The sequence below is a fragment of the Amblyomma americanum genome, chromosome 2, assembly GCF_052857255.1.
Source record: "Amblyomma americanum isolate KBUSLIRL-KWMA chromosome 2, ASM5285725v1, whole genome shotgun sequence".
NCBI classification, from domain to species: Eukaryota; Metazoa; Arthropoda; class Arachnida; order Ixodida; family Ixodidae; genus Amblyomma; species Amblyomma americanum.
Genome location: NC_135498.1, coordinates 113,045,714 through 113,066,838, shown reverse-complemented (window position 1 = coordinate 113,066,838; position 21,125 = coordinate 113,045,714). Strand labels below are relative to the sequence as shown.

At 49.4% G+C, this 21,125-nt stretch overlaps 1 protein-coding gene across 1 annotated transcript; it reads left to right on the top strand.

Annotated features, from left to right (window-relative positions):
* Window positions 1-7,797: 7,797 nt before the first annotated feature.
* LOC144121761 (uncharacterized) lies at window positions 7,798-11,747 on the top strand. Its single transcript, XM_077655135.1, has 2 exons — window positions 7,798-8,007; window positions 11,301-11,747. Exons 1-2 carry the CDS (start codon window positions 7,828-7,830, stop codon window positions 11,523-11,525), a joined length of 405 nt encoding a protein of 134 aa, XP_077511261.1. The 5' UTR covers window positions 7,798-7,827; the 3' UTR covers window positions 11,526-11,747.
* The last annotated feature ends 9,378 nt before the right edge of the window (window positions 11,748-21,125 follow it).

Genomic DNA, 21,125 nt, shown 5'->3' with positions numbered 1-21,125 from the left:
ACCGGAGCGAGCTAGGGCGAGTCCAGAATCTGGTGAGTTGCCGTCGGTGTTCTGCTGGTTCACATTAGCGCGTCCAAAAGGTATATGGTAGTACTTTCTTCGATGGAGTGTATCATGTACTGTTTCGTACTGTCGCAAATTATGCCTGAATGGCCTTTTATTCGTGATGCTTGGTGCAGTTGGCTTCTAACAGCGCTTGTCACATGCGCTGCAGCATTCGTCTTTCTCGTCAGTCGATCGTTTCTCTCGTTCAGTGTACATGAAACGTGGCTGTGCTATAGAGTTAGATTAAAAGCACGACTGGAATGTAAATAACACACTAAAGCGATAAACATCACCTGTCATCGATGAGAAGAGACATAGTCCACCACCAACGCGAAACTGACACAGCGGCAGCTGTATGTCGAGTGGCTCTACGAGTGTCAGGATTTCCGTGCCATTGCCTTTACTTTGCTATACGAATTTTTTTTTAGGATGACCTAGGTTCGTCGTCATTCCACTACATCTCCTAATTACGCTCAGAAGACAAGAACAAACCCTTTGTCGCTGCATGGTGAGGCATGCATGCCTGTTCACTTTGGTTACTCTGAAATTACAGTGTTCCCCGAACAATGTTCACATTTATCACGTTCAGCTTTCTTATTCCTTTGATATTACAGTAGACGTTACACGAAAACCACGCGAAAAACTGAGGACGGAAGGGTGAAAGACGCGACTGTTTGCATTGAAATACACAGCAGACACCGAACTTCCGGGACATGACATTCAACTTCCGGTGGCTTCATTTGCGCCCGCTTCAGAAAGGGGGAATGCGGCATCCAGCCCCCTAGTGGAGATCAGTGTTTTAAAACGAATTCTGGAATACATTTGATGCCGCCACTTTAATCGTGTAAGGCGAACGCTCCTCGGACAGTGCACACAAACGCAACCCAGGTTGAGCACAGTGCACGGAACGCGGCGCATATGCGGGCAGCCACAGTAAGAAACGCACGGTGGAAACCAACCGCGAACGCTCAAACATTCTACTCGTAAATGCTCTGAGGAGGAGTTGGTGTGCACCAAGAACAGTCTACCAGGCGCCCCTCCCTCCCTCAGGGGAATTAGTGTGCATGCCCCAGCCCTCATCCACTTTCGCTCGCCTTCGCCAACCGGCGTCTCAGCGCCAGACATTCGGCTGTGAATCGTTGGCATCTTGGCGTTTGCAGTGATTGCGAAGAGCAACTTCCTTCTCGCGTGTAAGGTCAGGTGCAAGTTCAAAATGAGGCCCCGTGCTGTGAGGAGAACAGCAAAGAATACAAGGCGCCGGTCAACTCGTAGGTGCACACGACAAAAGCTGCCGAAAGAAGGCAACCGTTTCCAAGACTCAGGTAAGATTCCTTATTATTGCTCGACGCGGTTCGTACTCTCACTGCAAACAGCAAACGCACTCTGGTAGCGTTCGCAAGCTTGGTGTGACAGACGCATGGGTAAATAATAAGTGTCTGTGTCACGGATCTCTCCGAATAACACTCGGACCGAAAGAATAGACTAGGCGACAAGTGTACCCACACAGACGCACATTTATTACACCCTACGCAACACACACACTAGAGCACAAAACTAACACAAAACACAGGCTAAATACACACGATCCAGGAACACTGCTACCAGCGTCTACTACTAGCGTTCTGCTGTTACTGGTCGGCGTTCGTGCTCATGGTTGGTTCAGTGCGGCTGCGGCGTTGTGTGGATTCAGTAGCCAGCGTCGAGGCGGCGTTCGATGTGCTTGGGCTGGCGTCGCTGGCGGCGTCGCTGGCTGCGCCGTACAAGCTCCCGGTCCAAGCGTCCGTGGAGGTGATGCCGGTGTTGATGGCGTTGGGGGCACCACCCGAATGGGTGGCAACAGCGCTGGAGACACCCCTGGCCGTAGCAAGTGGCAGCGTCCTCCGTTGACTCCCTGGAAAGGGCTCAGGCATGGCAGGAAGTCCACGACGCGAGCTCACCGGAGTAGTAGCCGGCGTCGCTCTCCGAGCCAAAGCGTCCCTGACCCGCCGGAGCATCCGCTTCTCTGTTCCTCACGTGCCTCGCTTTCCCTCGCACTTTTCTGGCCTTGGCGTTAGTCCACGTAAGCCTTGTCGTCGTCTTCTCATTATTCTCTTCTCTACCAATCATCTCTCTCCACCTCGCCGAATGCTTCTCCACCAATCATCTCTCTCCACCTCACCCAATGCTGCTTCTTCTTTATTCTTCGGTTAATCCACGTCGTCTTCTTCCACCTCTTTCCTTGGTAATTTTATTTTATACTCTTATTATATGTGACAGCCTGCGAGCATTGTAAAAGGCCTTGAAATTCATAATTCTAAGCTACTTTTCATTATGAAAAACCGCCGTCGGGTCGCAGTGGCTCTGGCTACTGATCCCCAGATCGTGAATGCGATGCCCGGCCACAGCATCCGTGTTTCGGTGGAGGCGAAACACTAAACGCCCGTGGCCTAATTTGTTCTTTAGCCTTCTTTCACGGCGTCGCTCCTAGTCATGTTGACGTTAAACCTACATACTGATACCTACTTTTGATTACGACATTTTCTGAGAGCATTCACTGTTGTGTCCCATGCACTTATGCGTTTTTCGCAATAAATGTTTCAGAATACGTTCATCCACACACTCACTTAGGCAACCATACTTAGCAGCAATATTCACGCGGATTGAGACGCCGGAATTTCTGTCAGTGTGCTCACCTACGAGACAAAAATATATCCGCTTTCTCGCCGTAGTCTCCCAAACAACAGACGGATAATAAGAGGAGCTGCACAATTTACTGCTCTCTCGAAACGCATCCTTAGGCATTGTTCGAAATTAGTTACCGCGCACAATTCATTAAAAACTTTTGTAACTGTAGCGCGTCGCTAAGTTTAGAAACTCAACACTACGAGGGTTTTTTTTCTAACACCAAGTCCTACGGTGCTTCCTGGTCCGTGGTTGCCTTTTTCAGCGTTCTTTATGTTAACTGCAAAACCCGCACCACCGTGACGGCGTCCTGCACGGCGTTCGGTTCTTTATGTTAACTGCAAAACCCGCACCACCGTGACGGCGTCCTGCACGGCGTTCGGCTACTAAGCACGAAGACACGGGCTAAACAGGACGCAACAGCCCAATTTCAATGGAGGCGGAAGGAAAAGACGGTGGCATGCTGTTGGATCTTAAAGCACGTTAAAACATTTAGCGGTCTAATATGTGCTGCGCCTAGGTTGTTCCACTGTTGGAACGCATTTATCCTGACCCTTGTTCGGTTGCCATAAACAAAGTACCGCTTTTGGAGAAATTTTAATCAGGTGTCTGCCCTGTGCTGTTACGCAGGACAGCGAGGGGTAACTGAATAAGAAAATTATCCCCGAGATGGCAGATTTTTGGCCACCTCGCGGACAAGTGGCGCCATCTCTCGCCACTGTGTCGCCACCACTGCGATTCTTTTAACGGCTGTGTACCGCGCGGCGGCCGCAATCCATGGCGCAGGAGCGTACGCGCTGGAAACTCTACCATGCTAACAATTTTGCCTTCGCAATGTCGTTATCGTAGGTAGTAATTCAGAAAGTCACAGCTGATTTCTGTAGTTAGTGGCGAAGTAGGTTCGCTAGCACAGCTTATCTCTGCTATACTTTTATAAGCGACGCCAACAGCACCGGCGTTCTGTGAGGCCGCTGCGCCTTCTCATCGACAAAGACGTGCGACGCGGTCTCTTTCAACGCGACAGCGTTAAGGGCCCCGTGTTGCAGGAAAGCTGGTACCGTCACTTTCCGCGGCGTTGGCCGTGAACAAAAAAATCCTGGTAGCATTAAGAAATAAAACCTTGTAGGAAATTGGTCGAGTTGGTGAATCTAACCAGGCTTACGGAGTGCGATACGAGAACGCTGACCACTCCGCCACGCTAACTAGATGGTTTGGAATGAACTAAGGCGCGTCTACTGAATACGGTGTTGTCTTGGGTGCTTTCGAGAGGCGCCGCACACCTAAATCACTCCCTCCCACTCCTCCTCGCAATGTTCGGGACTGCCCAAAATATAGCGCGCGACAGCAGCGTTTCCCGCTCGTCTCGATCGGGGGCAGTGGGGCCGTGCGGGCACGCAGGAATCACGCTGTGAGCGGCGAACAACGCAGCGCACATCCAAGGCGCGTTCACCACGAAGCTGGCGGCTTGCTGCCCGTTCGCACGGCGCGGGAGCTATGCTGGCGTTCGTGGCATCGGGTTTGTTGAGAACGATGTGCCGACGAACTACGACCGCAACTTGAGTCCCGCGCATTTCAGTAAAGCGCCTGGCACCACTGCTACGTGTTTGGCGCTCCGCGCGTCCGTTTCAACGTACCTAGCAGAGACATTTGTCTCAACGGGCAAAGCGTCGCGTTGAATGGGCGATGGCCTTCCGTGGACTCCCTGGCAGTGCTGCAACACGCTGTCGCGTTCCACTCTTAAAGGCGAAGGTTAAGCGTCCTCCAATTTGTTCTCTCTCTCCGTGAGGTTGAAGCACGAACGAGATGGTGACAACACCGCGCCGCCACAGTCTGCTTCGGTGACAACGCCGCGCCGCCACCGTCTGCTTCACGCTTCAAACTCACGTATATACAGAGAGAAGGCGAGACAGCAGCTCTGGCTTTCACGAAGCAAATAAGGCTGCCTTATTCGCTGTGTAATCATTCCCGGTGTGAAACCTCTGTTGGTTTTGAGAAAAGGACAGGCGCAGAGCTTGTTCACTTTGTCGGTGGACGCCTCAAGCGCACCTCGAACGCCGACTGAACACTGAATTTCCAAGCGCTCAGTCGGCGTTCGTAGTGGGCTTGAGGTTTCTACCGACAAAGTAAAAACCTCAGTGGGCGCCTCATAATGGCGCTATGAGTGCACCCCATGCACGAAGGAAATTCACCGCAAACGCACTTCCCTGCTAGCTTATTTTGGATATCTGTAATATGCATACTCATAATTAAATTATTCATGCACGCTTCAGTACATACCTTGAAGATACGTTTATTAGCCATCTGTGCGTTCACTAGACACATCTTCATTCATTTCTAAAAGTCGAACAGCCGTGGCGCAGGAACACGCCTTTCAGCGTCGGCATGCGATTGTGAATCACAAAAGACACGCCGACACCCTGCTGTCAGTACGCATTCTAAACAGGGTGTAATGTCGGTGGCATGCTTTTTTTTTGGTTAATGGGGTTTAACATCCCGAAGCGACTCAGGCTGCGAGAAACGCCGTACTTGAAGGTTCCGGATAATTTAGATCGCCTATAGCGTTCTTTAACGTGCACTCACGTTCCACAGTTGCATGGGCCTCTAGCATTTCGCCTCCGTCGAAGCCCAACCGCCGCGGCCGCTATCTAACCCGCGTTTTCCTGGTCAGCAGCTGAGCACGGTGACGATGCCATCCCATCCCGTACTTCAACATTAGCAGTATTAGTGGTTTATCAAAATAACATTAAAAAGGAAGGATAAAATTTTGCTAGCCCCGGCATCTTGCCATCGGTACTGAAGCACCTGAGCTGGAGCAGCGGAAATAAAGGATAGCAGGAGGAATAGAGAAATGAAACGAAATAGGTTAGGGGAAAAAGAGAGAATAGGGGGACAGGTAATATACACAAATCATTTACACAATATTCAATGTATTAACAGAATCTATTGATAATAATATTCATTATACAGCCATCAGCGCACTTTGGTCACTCTTCCGGCATCACCGATATTCGCCTGACTTGAGCGCGTGTTGTAGACAGTGCATGCTGTTATCGGTCGTTCAGGTGCGTGCCCCTTACATAATCCCTGTCATCCCTTCTGCTCAAGTGGTTGCTGCGACACGTCTCTGTTCTCAATGTTTCTCTTCAGTTCTACTTTTCCGTATGTCTGCACGTAACATGGTTATAATGACACAGTTCGCGACGATGGGCCAGCCCCGGCGGTTTCCATTCCTTTCCTAGGGCTCTCGGTCATTAGGACAACGCAGTCGTCGTCATCAACCGTTCTTGAAAGAATTTTTTCAGGAAGGAAATGGCGTAGTAACTGTGTTAGTTCTCCGTGGACTCCACAACTGTGAAGTCAGGAGAAGGGAGGAAGGTGCGAGTGATGGAGTAAGGGGAGGAAGAGGTTCCGCGCAAGAAAGGGGGATTGAAGGGTTTGGCAGGGCCTCGTCCTTCCAGGCAGGGATCTGTGGGCTCTCGCCAGTTGCGGCGAGGGTTCCTTGCCACTGGGCTGCCTGTTGCTAGAGCCGGCGTCGTCGCTCCGGCGAACGCGGATGTTATGACTCGCTTCTCATTTCAATATTTTCTCTCACAAACTCTCCCCTCTCTGAACGCATCAGTTATTGTGACACAGCTCGATCCAGTGGAAAGGCCCGCGCACTTTTCTTTTGACCCTACCATCAGTTCCAACAACAACACGACCGCCTGGGGATCTTTAGCGTGGACTGACATCACACAGCATACGGGCGCCTTTTGCGTCTTTCCTCCAATGAAGCATGATGAGGCGTAACGCAAAAGATATCCATGTACTGTGCGATGTCAGTGTATGTTAGAGATGCCCAGGTGGTCGTAATTATTCCGAAGTGTTTTACTGGGGGACCTTGGTGTTTTTACTTGTTCACTCCCACTTTCCTATTTTTCCCACAAGAACTGACAAAGTTACGGGCCTTTCATTCCCTGGCAACCACACATTATACCACCACCATCTTGTTATTGCACTGCCGCATGAAATCGTTAACCCGGTGTATATCTGCACTTGACTGTTTATCTACACGGTATAAATCCCATGTTAATTCGCACTCTGCATTTGCACTTCCTTTACCAGCTCAATACTATCTTTTTTAACTTGCTTTTACTATATTTCTCTTTTTTTTCTATCTTAGTTTTTCGCGTCTTTGATATTTCCAGCTACGGCTTTCCTGCCTTTCTGTGTCGTCTATTTTTCCTCCGTAGCATTTGGTCTCTTCCTTTCTTAACTGCTTTCTTTATGGATCACAGAATTGGTGACTTGGCGCTTTTGCCCCGGGCCAAGACCGTCGTTTTTTTTTTCTTTGATATATTTCTCCATCTCACCTTCATGAACACATCGCATGATTTCGTTTCTTAAAAATTGGCTCCAAAACCAACAAAGGTCTGCTGGTCTATGTTTCTCGCCCTCTTGACTGTTTTTCTCGCGAGGAAAATTTCAAGGGCTGAAAAGAGTGAGAATTTGGAGGTAGTGGCTGTCTGCTTCTGTAAGGTGAAATGAGTTAGAAAAAATCACAAAAAACAAAGCTAAGGCAATGACCGCACCACTTTTCTTTAGTGAGCATGGCACATACCACACCAGTGTTATCAGCTTATTTTTCCTCGAAGTCATTTGATCTTGGGCTGTTTTTATTTGAAATGAGAGAGGGAGAGGGGAATGAAATTTGCAACCAGAGGCATGTTCTTTCGTTTGAACTCCACGAAAGCAATTAGACGAAAGAAAAAACATTGATAATGCATCCGAAATTATCATAATCTTCTGGCGCTTGTGATGGCGCACAAGTTCTGACGAAGCCCGTGAAAAAGCACTGCTTTACCGAACGCAGCATGATGTGATTGCATTACCGGTCTCATATTTCACATTCTTGCACATAGTTACAAGCGGGTGGCAGTGCGCGGAAACGATGCCTGTTACTCGGTAGTGCATGTTGCTCGAACCAACGTCGCCCGGTCGTTCTTTAAGCAAGAACTCTTACCAACAGAGAGGATGGGCGTCTTCGCCGACGAACTCCTGGCCCTCACGGCCAAGAAGTTCGCCAACTACTACAATAGCCGCAAGGACCGCTGCATCCTGCGACGCCTCCAGCTGAGGGACATGGCCCTGAAGGCGCACGCGCTCAAGCAGCTGGTCGCTGTCTCAGGGCCAAAGAAAGCCGAACGACAGGCGAGGCCTGCGGCGACTCGGGCGTCGGCGAAGAAAGCGCAGGTGACGCGGCCCACCCCGCTTCATCCGATGCTGCTGCGGTCCAGTGTTGCTGCCGCCATTCGGGCGAAGGTAAATGCGGCTGCTCAACGCCACTTGTGTGCTGTTCAAAATTTATTCATTTTCATTTTGTCCCAATGCCGAGGTCAGCTTAACCGTGGTTTCAGTTAACGGCGCGAGGTTGCTTCGGAAAAATATTGTAGCGTTAGCCAACAGTGGTGGGCCTAATTTTACGTAATTACAGTAAAGATATTTATGCGCGCGAGCACGGTATTCCGTGGAAGGTAGCCTCTAAAGCTCGAAAACTGCTTGTGGCGACATGCGGCGCCAGCTTTCAGAAACAAAGTTGAAAGGTAGGTGTGTTCTTCCATTTGACAGAACAGTCAATGCAGGAGGTAATTTTCCACCACGTTGCGAAAAACAGCCGCTGCGTATCGCCACATGCAGGTTTCAGGTTACCTGCTACGGGCTGCCGTGCTCAAGCTCGTAAGCGGATTGCAAGACATTTATTCCGCCAGAAAAGGTAAAATGCAGATGACCCTTGCTATGTGGCTATCAGTCCACAGCCGACCTGATTAAACCATTCAACGGCCGGGTTTGAATGCCCACGTCTGAGCTGACAAACACGGCCTCCCATTGCTCGAGAGTAGGAACTTGAATATAAATTGCATGGCAGCACGCCTGCGTTGATTTGGATAAATGCTTCATAGCTGCATTATACCGCAGCTTGGCCGCCTGGCGGTAAACTGACCTCGAGTGCTCACCTTACGGTACTCCTGAAAATGTGCTCGTAATAGAAAGGTACTGCTTTTTCGGAGAAGTGATTACCATTTATTATACATCTTGCACTGAGTAGCTGGATAAAATACCATGTCCAGCTTTTTCGGGCAAAAATGTTCAAAAATAGAAAATTTCGAGACAAACCTGAATAGAAAAATATGATTGTTATAGTGAAATCTTGCATTATATGAAAAAAAAACGTTTATTAAAAGTTCCCCGCTCAAAAATGCTATTGTCCAGAATTCCTGGGTATGAATTGCCAACGCAAGTTCTTTGCTGGACATGCCACTTTTTGGTTCCCTTGGAAGCTTTTCTTTTGCGGCTTCCGCACGCGGCGCCGGGGGAATAGTCTCATTTTTTCCGTGCATGACGGAACAAGCACTCGTACTTCTGCTCAGCAATAGACAGTTTTAGCAGAGCGTATTTGCGCCTCCGCTCCGGTAAGCCGGCAAGCGGGAGCGCTACTGCGCATGCGCCGAACGGTCAGACGGGAGCGTACCGGCCCTTCCGTTCCGCTCGCGCGGAGTCCCAGCGGAGCGCGGAACGGCGAGACGAGCGCGGCTCAGGATAGGCCTTCTCACGCTAGGCGCTGGCTTGCAACTGTGCTCGTTAACAAAAACAAAAAAACTTCTGCTAAAAAACAGCTTGTGCTTAATACATTACATGTTATAAAATGTTTACGTGCAAAAATATGCCTTTACAGTGCGATGGAAAATAAAGTTATTCATTTTTTCTTTTGCCTAGTTTCACATTTCAACGCCAGGGGCTCTTTGTGCAGTTCGCTTCGTTCCCGTTCAGCTAAAAAGAAATCAAATGGCCAACGCTCCGGTTAGGGCGCGCGGGAACCGTGAGCGGAGCTGTGGCGCAAATACGCTCTGCTAAAACAGTCTATTGTTCCCGCTAGCCTATTTGTAACTCTTACTGCTATTTGTGAAACTATTATTTGTTTTCATTCTCGTCATTGACAAAAGTCAACGACCTGCCGAACGCTCCATCTACGAAGCAACTGACCTCGCGGCATGAACACAAGTTAAACATTAAGTAGTGCAATAAAGACAGCAATCTTCTGCTTTGGTCTTCCTTCAGCACTTGTCTAGATGAATCCCTTTGTTGACCACCTTTTCATTCCACGTCTTCAGGTGGTACAAAACACTAATCGCAACTTGTACAGTCATCCATAGGCGTAGAGAACTCGAACTCCATGCCGCCTCGGCTCTGCATGGATAGATGGATGGATGGAAAGTAGGAGCTTCCCCTTTGAAACGGGGCAGTGGTTGTTGCCACTAGGCTCAGTTTTTTCCTTTATTTTTTGTTTAACTCTGCTTTAAGTTGTTAATAAAATTCTCCATTTTCTTTAAAAAGTCTTCCTACACTTTAAAACGTATGTCACCTCTCTGCTTTTGTGCCACCATTCCTCCAATCGCTTTTTGCTAATTTCCACCACAGATTTATTTACATGACTATTGTTATCTCTAAACCCTAAGGCCTCAGGAAGAGTGACTGTGCCAGCATCAACATCGGGATGGATACCATCACATTTTAGGAATAGGAGTTCTATTGTTTCTACAGATTTACCACACACAGCACATGTGTCATCTTCTTGGTTAAATTTCTTTTTGTAGCCGCGCGTTCTAAAACACCCTGACCTATCTTCAAAGAGGAGGGCACTGCCTCTTTAGTTATAAAATGCACAGCGGCGCGCTGAGCGACGTCTAGCGGTGGCTCCTGGTTCGAGACAGCGCATCTCTGACTGTGGTCTCGGCATCAGACTGAGATATATCGAACCAGGCCCTGCCGCTAGACGTCGCTCTGCGCGCTGCAAACAGCAGACGGCACGGAGTTCTAGCGCTCTAGAGAGCCCTGTGGATGACTGCATGTCTGCTAAAAGAACACGCAATCAGCGTTGTTGACGGAGAAAGTACTTTGTCCACCAAGGGGGAGGAAAAGTTCAGGCACCGCCCCGATAGAAGAGCTTACTACGCTACGGCCCGTTGGTCACCCGGCGAGTCCGAATGACTGAAACCACTCCTGGAGGAGGAAGACAAACAAGGAGCCTTCAGCGTTTTATTTCTATTGAATGGGCAGTGTATTTATTTCTTTTGTTCTTTGTACAGTGTGGGCAGCGAGCAGTGTATTGGTCTGTGGCAGATATGTCGCAGTCGATAAGGTGTACTGGATTCTGTATTGGTGTCTTTTCTGGAACTACAAGGAAACAGGAGCACATAGCGTTGTTATACATGTTATTTGACAGCGGAAAAGTGGAGTACACGGACGTGCAATATGCACAAAACTGAATATACCAAGAAAATGACGATAGCTACATGCAGGTTTGCATGCCACGCCGTTTGATATTGCAGGAAAAAACAAAGCAGTAACTGCGAGAAGTGTTTTCACACGCTTCAGCCCGCTGCAGTCACTGCAGTGTCATCTTTGACAACCTCAAATCTGCAGTACGCAAATATTTCCTGTTTAGCGGGGAGACAAAGGGTTGCACAGAAAGTGCGCAGTTAGCCTCCTCGTATCGAGTGAGAAATTTGTAACAGCTGATGAGTGTTTATCAGTTTCTTTGTCGACTTTGTGTGCAGGAACTCAAGAACCCCGAAACCGCAAGAAACGCCCAGGCTCATTCGGAGCTTGACGATACGCCGGAGCTTAGCCGCTGTGATGGCGGCCCGCCTGGTCCCAGCGCCCTCAGCCCAGATGTGTGCCGCGCAGGAGATGGAGCCAGTGACGGCGATCACCTGTTGTGTGAGCCCGGTGCGCTGGATGACGAGTACCCTGTCGAAGGCGCCCCGTTTCCGTCGTGTTAGTACGAGGACAGCCTCGCCGAAGACGAATCGGCGGGGAAGCCACACCTCGGTTTTCAGGACGACGACCAGCCATGAAAAAAGAAGGCTCCTCGATTCTCATGCAGGGCACGTCGAAATCCCATCGCATGTTCTACGGCGACCTCGTCGCCAACGGAAGCGACGGCACTTGTGTTTCTCAACTGCGCTTGCTCTGAACGTTGTCACCAATTCAAGCATTTCAGAGGCTGCAATCGTACTGCTCGCATGTATATCTCGAGTCATTATCATTGCCTTCGCAAATAAAATAGAGCCTTGTTAACGGAATATGAGCCAAGTGACGCTCCTTCTCTCTCTACACACGCTGTGGGGTGCGTCTGTTTTTCCAGGAACAAGCTTCAAAACCTCGTTTTGAAACTTGCTTTCAGGGTTGCACAGAGGAATTCTCAGATGTAAAGTGGATCTAAGCGCTCGCCTGGATTTACGGCGTGTAAAATTGACGTTCGCGTCCGAATGAGTTCATGCTTAGCATGGGACGCTTTCTTTTGTTACTTGAGCTTTATGCCAACCTATGCGTTTCTCGATTCACAGAGGACAAGGCAGGCAGATAAAGTGGAGCGATCCGCCCGAATAACGTTTGCTTGGTGTGCCGCTCTAAAAAAATGGAGGACGCTGGTTGCAGCACTGCCAGGGAGTCCACGGAACGCCATCACCCGTTTGGCGCGATGCGTTCTCTGCTACATACGGTTAAATGGACGCGCGGAGTGTCAAACCACGCAGTGCAGAGCTCGAGGGGGAGGGAGCGCTCTCGTAAGGAGCAGCGATCAGGAGCGGGAGCGTGCGCTAGCCTCCCTCTGAGCGGCGGCAGTACTAGCCTCTCAGCAGGGCCCAACTCCAGTCGGCAGTCTTCGGCAGCGCTCCCAGCTAGCCTCGCAGCCGGGCCCAAGTCTACTCGGGCAACGGCGGCGTAATGGCGTCGCGGGGTATCTGTTGGCGTTGTGGGGTACATTGCAAGAAAGAGCAGGGGAAGGAGTGCGAGGAGGTGGATTTTTCACGGGCAGCCGCCGATGCCGCCACCGGCTTTTCTGCCACACGAGCTTCTTAACGCTGTCGCGTTAAAAGACGGCTGGCGGTTTGTCATTGCTATGCAAGAAATAATGTGCGAAAGCACGGTTTTTGCAGGTGAGCACCACCGCCGCGTACCTTAGTGTTATTTAGGTCTCCACTCACCCAGAAAGCCAGTTATGCTCCTTACCTTTCCTCGAAGCAAATGGATTCTCAACATTCTGCTAGTTTTTAGAAAAGGAAAGGCACATAACTGGCTTCAGTCGTATGCGAGCTTCACCGCCTGATCACAGCGCGAATAAGGTGTCCACTGACGCAGTTAGCCAGTTACGCTTGCTAATCAGAGGATTCACGCGCGCGCACACACACACACACACCGCTGAAACCCCCTGGAAGGTGGCTTGGAGTGATTTCGCACTGGAAGGGACCGACACAATGGTGTAGAGACTAGATATGGCGCTGGCGGCATTAATTCAACTGGATGACACGCAGTGACCAAGACGATGCGCATATAACTGTGCCCGTCGCGCCGGTTCAGTATTCCCACCAAGGGCCGTCACCAGCGTCTGAGCCCCTGCCACCTCAACAGATGCCTTCTGTGAGTCAAGGCTCCCTTCCGCCTGCTGCGAACTCGTTCCGTGTTACCATCAAGCCTACATTGCGCTTTGATATGGCTGCCATCCCTGCCCGCAATGTTCAAACCACAACTGACCACGCTCTTGGTTCTTCGAGCTACTGCGGGTTTGTCGTCCATCGCCCATCGAGCACCATCACGGTAAACTTGCCATCCTTGATGGATGCCCAGAAAATGTGCGCAGTTACGCGGATCCTCCTGGATAACAGCAAGCATGTCCCGGTGCAAATATATTTTGCATCTGCTCCTGAAACCCTCCGCTTAATGGTTTATCATGCCGACAGCACGAGCCCTCCCGAGAAGGTGCACGCAAACATTCCCTGCTCAACTCACGTAGTACTGTAAGCACGGCCTATGGGGTGCCGGGGCTCGTATCTGCTCAACCTGCAAGGCCCGTTGACTCGCCCGAAGTACGTTACCTACTACGGTGCGAACGCCGAACCACAGCACTTCCGACCTCGTCGTATTTTTTTCGTTATCACTGCCACAAAGAAGGACATATGCAAAATACCTGCCCTAAACCAGCAGCGGTTGCGGACATGAATGAAGCAAAACTTCCTTGTGGCCTGTGCAAATCGCCGGACCTTGACATTCGCTCCCCCGCTTATCCAAACAAGAAGCAAGCTAAGAAGTTTCACAAGTCGCCTGCAAAAATGGATGATCCTGCAAGTAATCACTTTGCAGCTCTCGCATGTGACGACAACGACTTCCATGAACTTCCTTTATCTGATCCCGCTGCTCACCATACGTCTTTTCACCAGCGTATATATGCACAAGCGGCTCACCTTCCCGTATCAAACGGTACGCCAAAACGTCCAGTGCATCCATCACATGTGGATACCTAAGATGAAGACACAGCTTTAAACAATGCAATCGCGGAGGCTCGCCGCCGACTAGACGAACTCACCCAGCGCCGGGAACATCGTCGTTCTCAATCCTCTCGAAGAATTCTAATAACTCGGGAGCAATCATCAGAGCGTGAAAGATAATAAGGAGGCCAAAATAAAATTATGAAGGAAAGAGGATGATCGGGCTAGCAGAAAAGCTACAAGAACTCGAAGACGTCCGGCACACCATATACGCCGACGACATAACACTCTGGGTGCACGAAGGCAGCGACGGTCACATCGAAACGGCACTGCAACTTGCAATCGAGACAATAGAGGAATACCTTGTGGGTAAGGGATTACGATGTTCGCCGACAAAGTCAGAACTCCTACTCTACAGCCCTACGCAGGAGGGCAGACCACACGGGTGTGGTCGGAATGTGGCAACGACCAGACGACAATACGAAGATCTCAGACTACGCACGGGCACCGGAGAAACCATCCCGATAGTGCACAGGATTAGGATCCTTGGCATGATAATCGAAGCCAATGGCGTCAATTTCGAAATGATTACTAAATTAAAGCACAAGACGGTTAACGCCATGCGAATCCTCAAGAGGGTCACCAGCAGAAGAAACGGAATGAGGGAGGCCAGTCTCACACGACTGATACACTCTTTCGTCATGAGCCGTATTGTGTACGTCGCGGCATTCCACAACTGACCCAGGAGAGAAGACCACGGTCAACGTCCTCATTCGCACGGTGTACAAGATAGCACTGGGTCTACCCGAGTACAACAGCACGCAAGGCTTGCTCCACCTCGGGCTTCACAACACGCACTATGAAGAAGCATAGATGGCGCTAGCATTTGAGCTCGTTGTTAAATGTTTAGTTTAGAATAAATGGTACTGGTCGCAGTTAACTCTAACGACAAGGGCCATTAATGATGAGGCTTATGAGCTTAGAGCTGTCACTAAGTTTCGGACAAAAGTTTCTGGATTACCTCAGCTTATCCAGGATATACAAAGTGAAAGATGTAGGCACTCACTTGTACATTGGCGTTGGCGTTGACAATGTTCTAGACGGCGATGGCTTTAAGCAAACAAAGGGCGCATAACTGGCTCAATTTTTGCTTTGATTCGTGGTGAAAGAAAGATGCTGACATGTGGCACTGCAGCAATTCCTAGGAAACAGCGTTCATTTGGTGATCAATCTCTCGCGATCAACTAGTAACTGCATGCGACCTCCCAGGGTGGGAGGGATGGGGCCCTGCCTATCCAGTGCGCGGAACGCAATCAAAGCAGGCTTTTGACACCAACGCCATGTACATGAAAGCGAGATTGAGGTCTCCACTGACCCACAGAGCCGTTTGTGCGCCTTTCCTTTAGTGAAAATGAACATTCTTTACAAACTTGTCAACGCAAATCAATTCTATGAACGCCGTCGGTTCACTTGTTTTGTTTGGTTTTTGAGGAAAGGAAATGGCCCAGTAACCGTCTCACATATCTCTGTGGGCACCCGTACCGGGCCGTAGAGGAAGGAATAAAGGAGGGAGGAAAGGAAGAAAGGGAACACTGAAAACTGAAAGTTGCATTTTGAGGAAAAACGTGGCGCTGCACAGTGGCGGAACACCTGTGGCTCGGTGTGAGTAGGGATCGATAGAGAAAAGGCGACGGTGTCGGCGTCAGCCACCTGCGCCGTGGGTGAGGTCACTCATGCCCCGCAATGCGCCGGCTCCCGCGAAGCGCGGTGTTGAATAGCGTGGTGAAGCTGTTCACTTCAATAACAGAGTCTCAAATGGAGCCCGAAACGCCAAAAGTTACACCCTACTGGTGCCATCGAGGTTCGCCATTGTTTGCATTAGGCTCCAATGATTTTCCCAGCGGTACTTGAAGGCCCTGCCTGCGTTGTCTTCCCTCTGTAATCTTCTCACCATCACCAGCTTACGCTACGTGATCCACTCAGCATGCATGACACTTGCGCTGATATTTACAGGCACTCGAATCCAGTGCAGTGGTAGCTTGCTGTAGCGCTTGCAGCGCCTCTCACAAAGATGTTCCTAGCAATAGTTCGGCCGACCCATTTTCTCAGGCACCGTAGCGAGCAAGCGACCGACCACACGTCCACGAGCCCCCAGCCGCGATCGCCGCGTTCCTGCGGCATCTTAATTCTCGTCGGCGACGAAAGACGCCGTTCCCTGGTTTGGAGGAACAACCGCTCTGTAACACCTATCGCCATCTGTCGACTGAGTCGATAGCATTGAGGATGTCCTTGACGCTTTGGTTACAGTGCGAAAGCACCGCCATGCGAGCAGCGCGTCCCCTCTCCCGCGTCCGCAGGAACACTAGAAATGCCAAGAAATACTACAACCGACAATACAGCCGCCTCACCGAAATGTATAAGCCGTGGTAAAAACAGCGCAGCGACGACAGACACAGAGAAGACAGAAGAAGACGGACAAGCGCTTGTCCGTCTTCTTCTGTCTTCTCTGTGTCTGTCGTCGCTGCGCTGTTTTTACCACGGCTTAAAGATGCACCAACTAGCTCAGTTGTCGGTTCTTCTGCACCGAAATGTATGCGACGAATGATCAATGCTGATGGTTCACAACATAATCAGCACGGTAAAGCAGGGCGTGCTTCGTGGGTGGAATCACAGTGCACGGTGAACAGCGTCGCGAGTGAGCTTCTGAGCCGGCTCACTGCTGGTCGCCTCGCATAGCCAGACCAACCTGACATCCACCGGTGCGCGTTCTTTTTACCGGGCGTGTTCACGGAGAAAGGATCGAGGTGATCAAGGAGGACACGTTTCTTTTTATTTCTACCAGATGTCTTCTCTGCAGTATGTATATATATATATATATATATATATATATATATATATATATATATATATATATATATATATATATATATATATATATATTTGTTTTTTGCGCGCGTACGTCTATGCGCTTGAGACAAGACAGAAGTAAATAATGGTCGATGTTGACAGACGGCAGTTTGGTGCCGCTGCTGCTGCTGCTGCTCGTTGTTGTTGTTGTTGGGAAGAATGAAAAAGAAAGTGCACAGGCCTGGCCACTGCCTCAAGCCGAGCCACAGCCGCTGCGGCGTGCTGACAGTAGGAGAGTCGAAAGGTAGGAGAGGAAAGATAAGGAAAGATGCGCTTGGTATTAGGTCCCGGTCCAATCCCGGATGCAGTGCAATACCGGCCAAGCCGTGCCGGAGTGCTTCAAGCACTGCGCCATATTTCCAAAAATAGGTGAGGTCAGGTGGCTGTTGCTGCTGCTGCTGCTGCTGTTCTCATTTGCTCAAGTGGGGTCAAAGCCTTATTTCTCAAGCATTTCACCCTGATTAAGCCGAGCATCAGGCCTGGGAAGCTTGTACCCATTGTATCTCCGGTGGGTGCCCAGCACCTTCCGCATGCAAGGCGGATGCTCAACCACTTGGTCACGGCTGCGGTGTAGATCTTGTTTGTCGCCGGAACAGTTAAGGGAACTGCTTCTTCAAGAGACTTCGTAGTTCTGATATTTCACCTTAATCGTTTCGAACTTTTAGGTACTTGTTCGCTCTTGCTTTCCTTGGAGTGCTCACCAGGATGGTGTTTTGCTTCTCGTTTTGCATAGATTGTGTCCGCTTGAAACCCTCCCGTGTCGAGCGCTGCCGCATTTTTCGCTGCTTCTTGGACATCGGCTCCCCTGAGGATTCCGAGGTGAAGTCCGAGGTGAACTTAGAGTCTGTTCTTTAGAGAGTTGGCTATGCGGTGGGCGATAGTCCCTCCTTAGTCTCCTTAGTTGCTCGACCATGTCGTCATGCATATGGGTAACCAGCTCGATTCCCAAAAAATCAGCCGTCGCTCAGTTAATATATTTCCTCGAGCGATGGAATCCGTGGCGTGGTTCCCGGCCAGCCCGGTGTGCACCGGTGCCTAGATGATTGAATGTTTTCCTTCTCTTGAGCCACATTGGCTTAAAACGTCTAGAGTTTTTTTTTGTGCCTATTCTGCCTCTCAGTAAATTTCAGCAGGCAGTTCGCGAGTCCGAGATGATTAGAAGAGGTTCCCTCATCTCTTGCTTTCGTCTACGGTGAGAGCAATCGCGGTCGCCCCTGCTTCAGTAGAGCCACAATCTCTTATAATGACTCCGGTTTACTGCTCGTGAGCTTAGTCTATTTCCGCTGCAACCGTGGCTCTGTGCTTTGGGTAGCTGGCGGCGTCTATGAAGAATGATTATTTTTTGCCAGCGATGCGCTTTTCAAACGCATGCGTCCTGCTTCCCTCCTGCCTGGGTGCAGTTGTGGGTGCACGTGCATAGGAATGCGTGGAACTCTGTGGTTCGATGTGGTGTCGCCATCTACGCCCACCGTCTCTTGGATTTTGTGGCTTGTCAGGCCAGCCTAGTCGACTGAGTGATGCCCTTCCGGTGCTCGTATGCATAAGACTGTTTTTGAGGATGAGAAGTGCTTTCCAATTCTCTATGTATGTGTTTGAGATTCCGAGGTCCATTAATTACGGCAACAAGGCTCACAGCACTGTTGTTGCTCCCACCGGGCACCGTAAGCTAAAGAATGTAAATTACGCGCTTGTGTCATTTTGATGAACCTTGAATGAAAACTGTGCGAACAGGCGAAACGTGCGAAAGTGGTCAAATTAGGAACAAGAAAAACACGCTTTGACGAACCTCGCACGCGGAACATTGATGCACCACGCACCAGACGACGTCTTCTGAAGATTTACAAGCATTTCTCCATTCCTTGAAGTTATTTTGTGCCCACAAAAAAGCTTAAAGTCCCACTCCACTGCCAACTGTTTGTATTGTTCGACAAATGTTTGGCACCGTGACGGCTACAACATGGGCTCCCAACCAATCGCTCACATTCAGTTAGGAGTGGAGAGAACAATTGAGCGGGAGTGTACGATGGGGGGCTAGTTGGTAATCCATGAACTAAGAACGAAAACCACGCAAAGGACGATACACAGGGAAGAAGTAGACAGGACGAGCGCGGACTTGCAACTGTTTATTGAAACACATCTTCCTTCCATCACCAACCCTACGCATGCGCAACAAGCAAACTCTATCTTATCGAGTTCAAGAACTTCAGCTCCTTCTTGTACAGATAGACCGAAGCCTCGCTTACACACTTCTCGGGCCCATATCTATCAATCTGCCAGGCTTCGATGACCTCACGCGTTTTCTGGTCTTTGGCCCTTCCGATTATCTTTGTACGCTCAAAGAGTGGCGTGCATTTATTGTCACAAGAAAGACAGTGTTTGGGCAAATGCATGCCGCTGTGAGAGCCCAACGAATTTTTGTGTTCTTGTAGGCGCTTATTAATGCAGCGTCCCGTTTGTCCCACGTAAACTGAGCCGCAACTAAGCGGGATTTCATACACTACTCCCATTCGACAGGACACAAACTTGATTTTGTGGTTTACACCACAGCCTGCTTTTGTTCTCGTTTCATTGTTAGTTTCTAGTGCTCGAGAATCTGGCATTCGTGAGAGGCGGAAATTTGAAGTACTGCCCTATATACATAAGACCTCGCATGGCCTGAAGAGGGTAGCAGGAAAATTCGGTGTGGAAATCTTCTTTTCGGCGCCTTGTAAGCTGTCCCGTTTGTGCGCGCTAACTAACAATGAAACGAGAACAAAAGCAGGCTGTGGTGTAAACCACAAAATCAAGTTTGTGTCCTGTCGAATGGGAGTAGTGTATGAAATCCCGCTTAGTTGCGGCTCAGTTTACGTGGGACAAACGGGACGCTGCATTAATAAGCGCCTACAAGAACACAAAAATTCGTTGGGCTCTCACAGCGGCATGCATTTGCCCAAACACTGTCTTTCTTGTGACAATAAATGCACGCCACTCTTTGAGCGTACAAAGATAATCGGAAGGGCCAAAGACCAGAAAACGCGTGAGGTCATCGAAGCCTGGCAGATTGATAGATATGGGCCCGAGAAGTGTGTAAGCGAGGCTTCGGTCTATCTGTACAAGAAGGAGCTGAAGTTCTTGAACTCGATAAGATAGAGTTTGCTTGTTGCGCATGCGTAGGGTTGGTGATGGAAGGAAGATGTGTTTCAATAAACAGTTGCAAGTCCGCGCTCGTCCTGTCTACTTCTTCCCTGTGTATCGTCCTTTGCGTGGTTTTCGTTCTTAGTTAATTGAGCGGGTGCAATGCATGTCTTCAGTAGCGGAAAAGGCAATTTTCGGCGCACGAGATCCTGATTTTAAATGTTTGTGGAAAGTCCTACGAGTTTATTATTTTCTTCCCAGCTGTTTTGAACAGCGCACTCGCGTATTTGTCACTGCACCGGTGCAGTGCGCGTCTTTATTGCAGCATATGACGGAGTCTTCGGTGGGGAGTTTTATATATTTTTGAGCTTTTCATGCCCCACCTTTTTCCCCGGCAATTTTGAAGATGACGCTCCCGCATTAATTACGCTTAAACCCTCATTTTAGACACGTTTCCCGACTTTAAAGAGCCTCAACTTTTACTACTTACGTTTGTCAAGGACGCGACAGTCTGCAATGAAGGTAAATTTGACTAAAACAGTTACCATGAGACCAGACTATATTACATAGCAACAATGAGTGCTTAGCGCCTCAATTGACGCCTATACTTATGATCCGTTTTATATCAGATTTGTGGTGCGCTTAACAAGATTGAAAATTATCTTCCGATTTTATTTTTGCCTTCTATTGCTCCAATTCAAGAAAAACATTGATTGTCAACTATGCCTTGTTTTCTGGAAAAGCAGCACATTTTTTCACCTACTCAGTATGGTTTCCGGCAAGGGAAAATCATTCACACCCTCCTGAAAGATTTCTCCGATCAGCTGAATGCAGCTTTCGATAATAATAAAGTTTCTTGTGCGCTCCTTCTTGATTGTAGTAAGTTTTTCTGTAGTGTTCATCATGGTCTGTTGTTACAGAAGCTTTTCTTGTTAGTATTTCGGGGTGCCTTCTGGTCGTTGTTGGAAAATTTTCTTCGAGATAGGCGTCAGATTGTCTCTGTCAGGCTAGTTAGTGTAGGGCACCATCAAGTATTAATTAATGCTGGGTTCCTGCAGGCCTCAATACTGAGTCCGCTATTATTTAATATTTTCA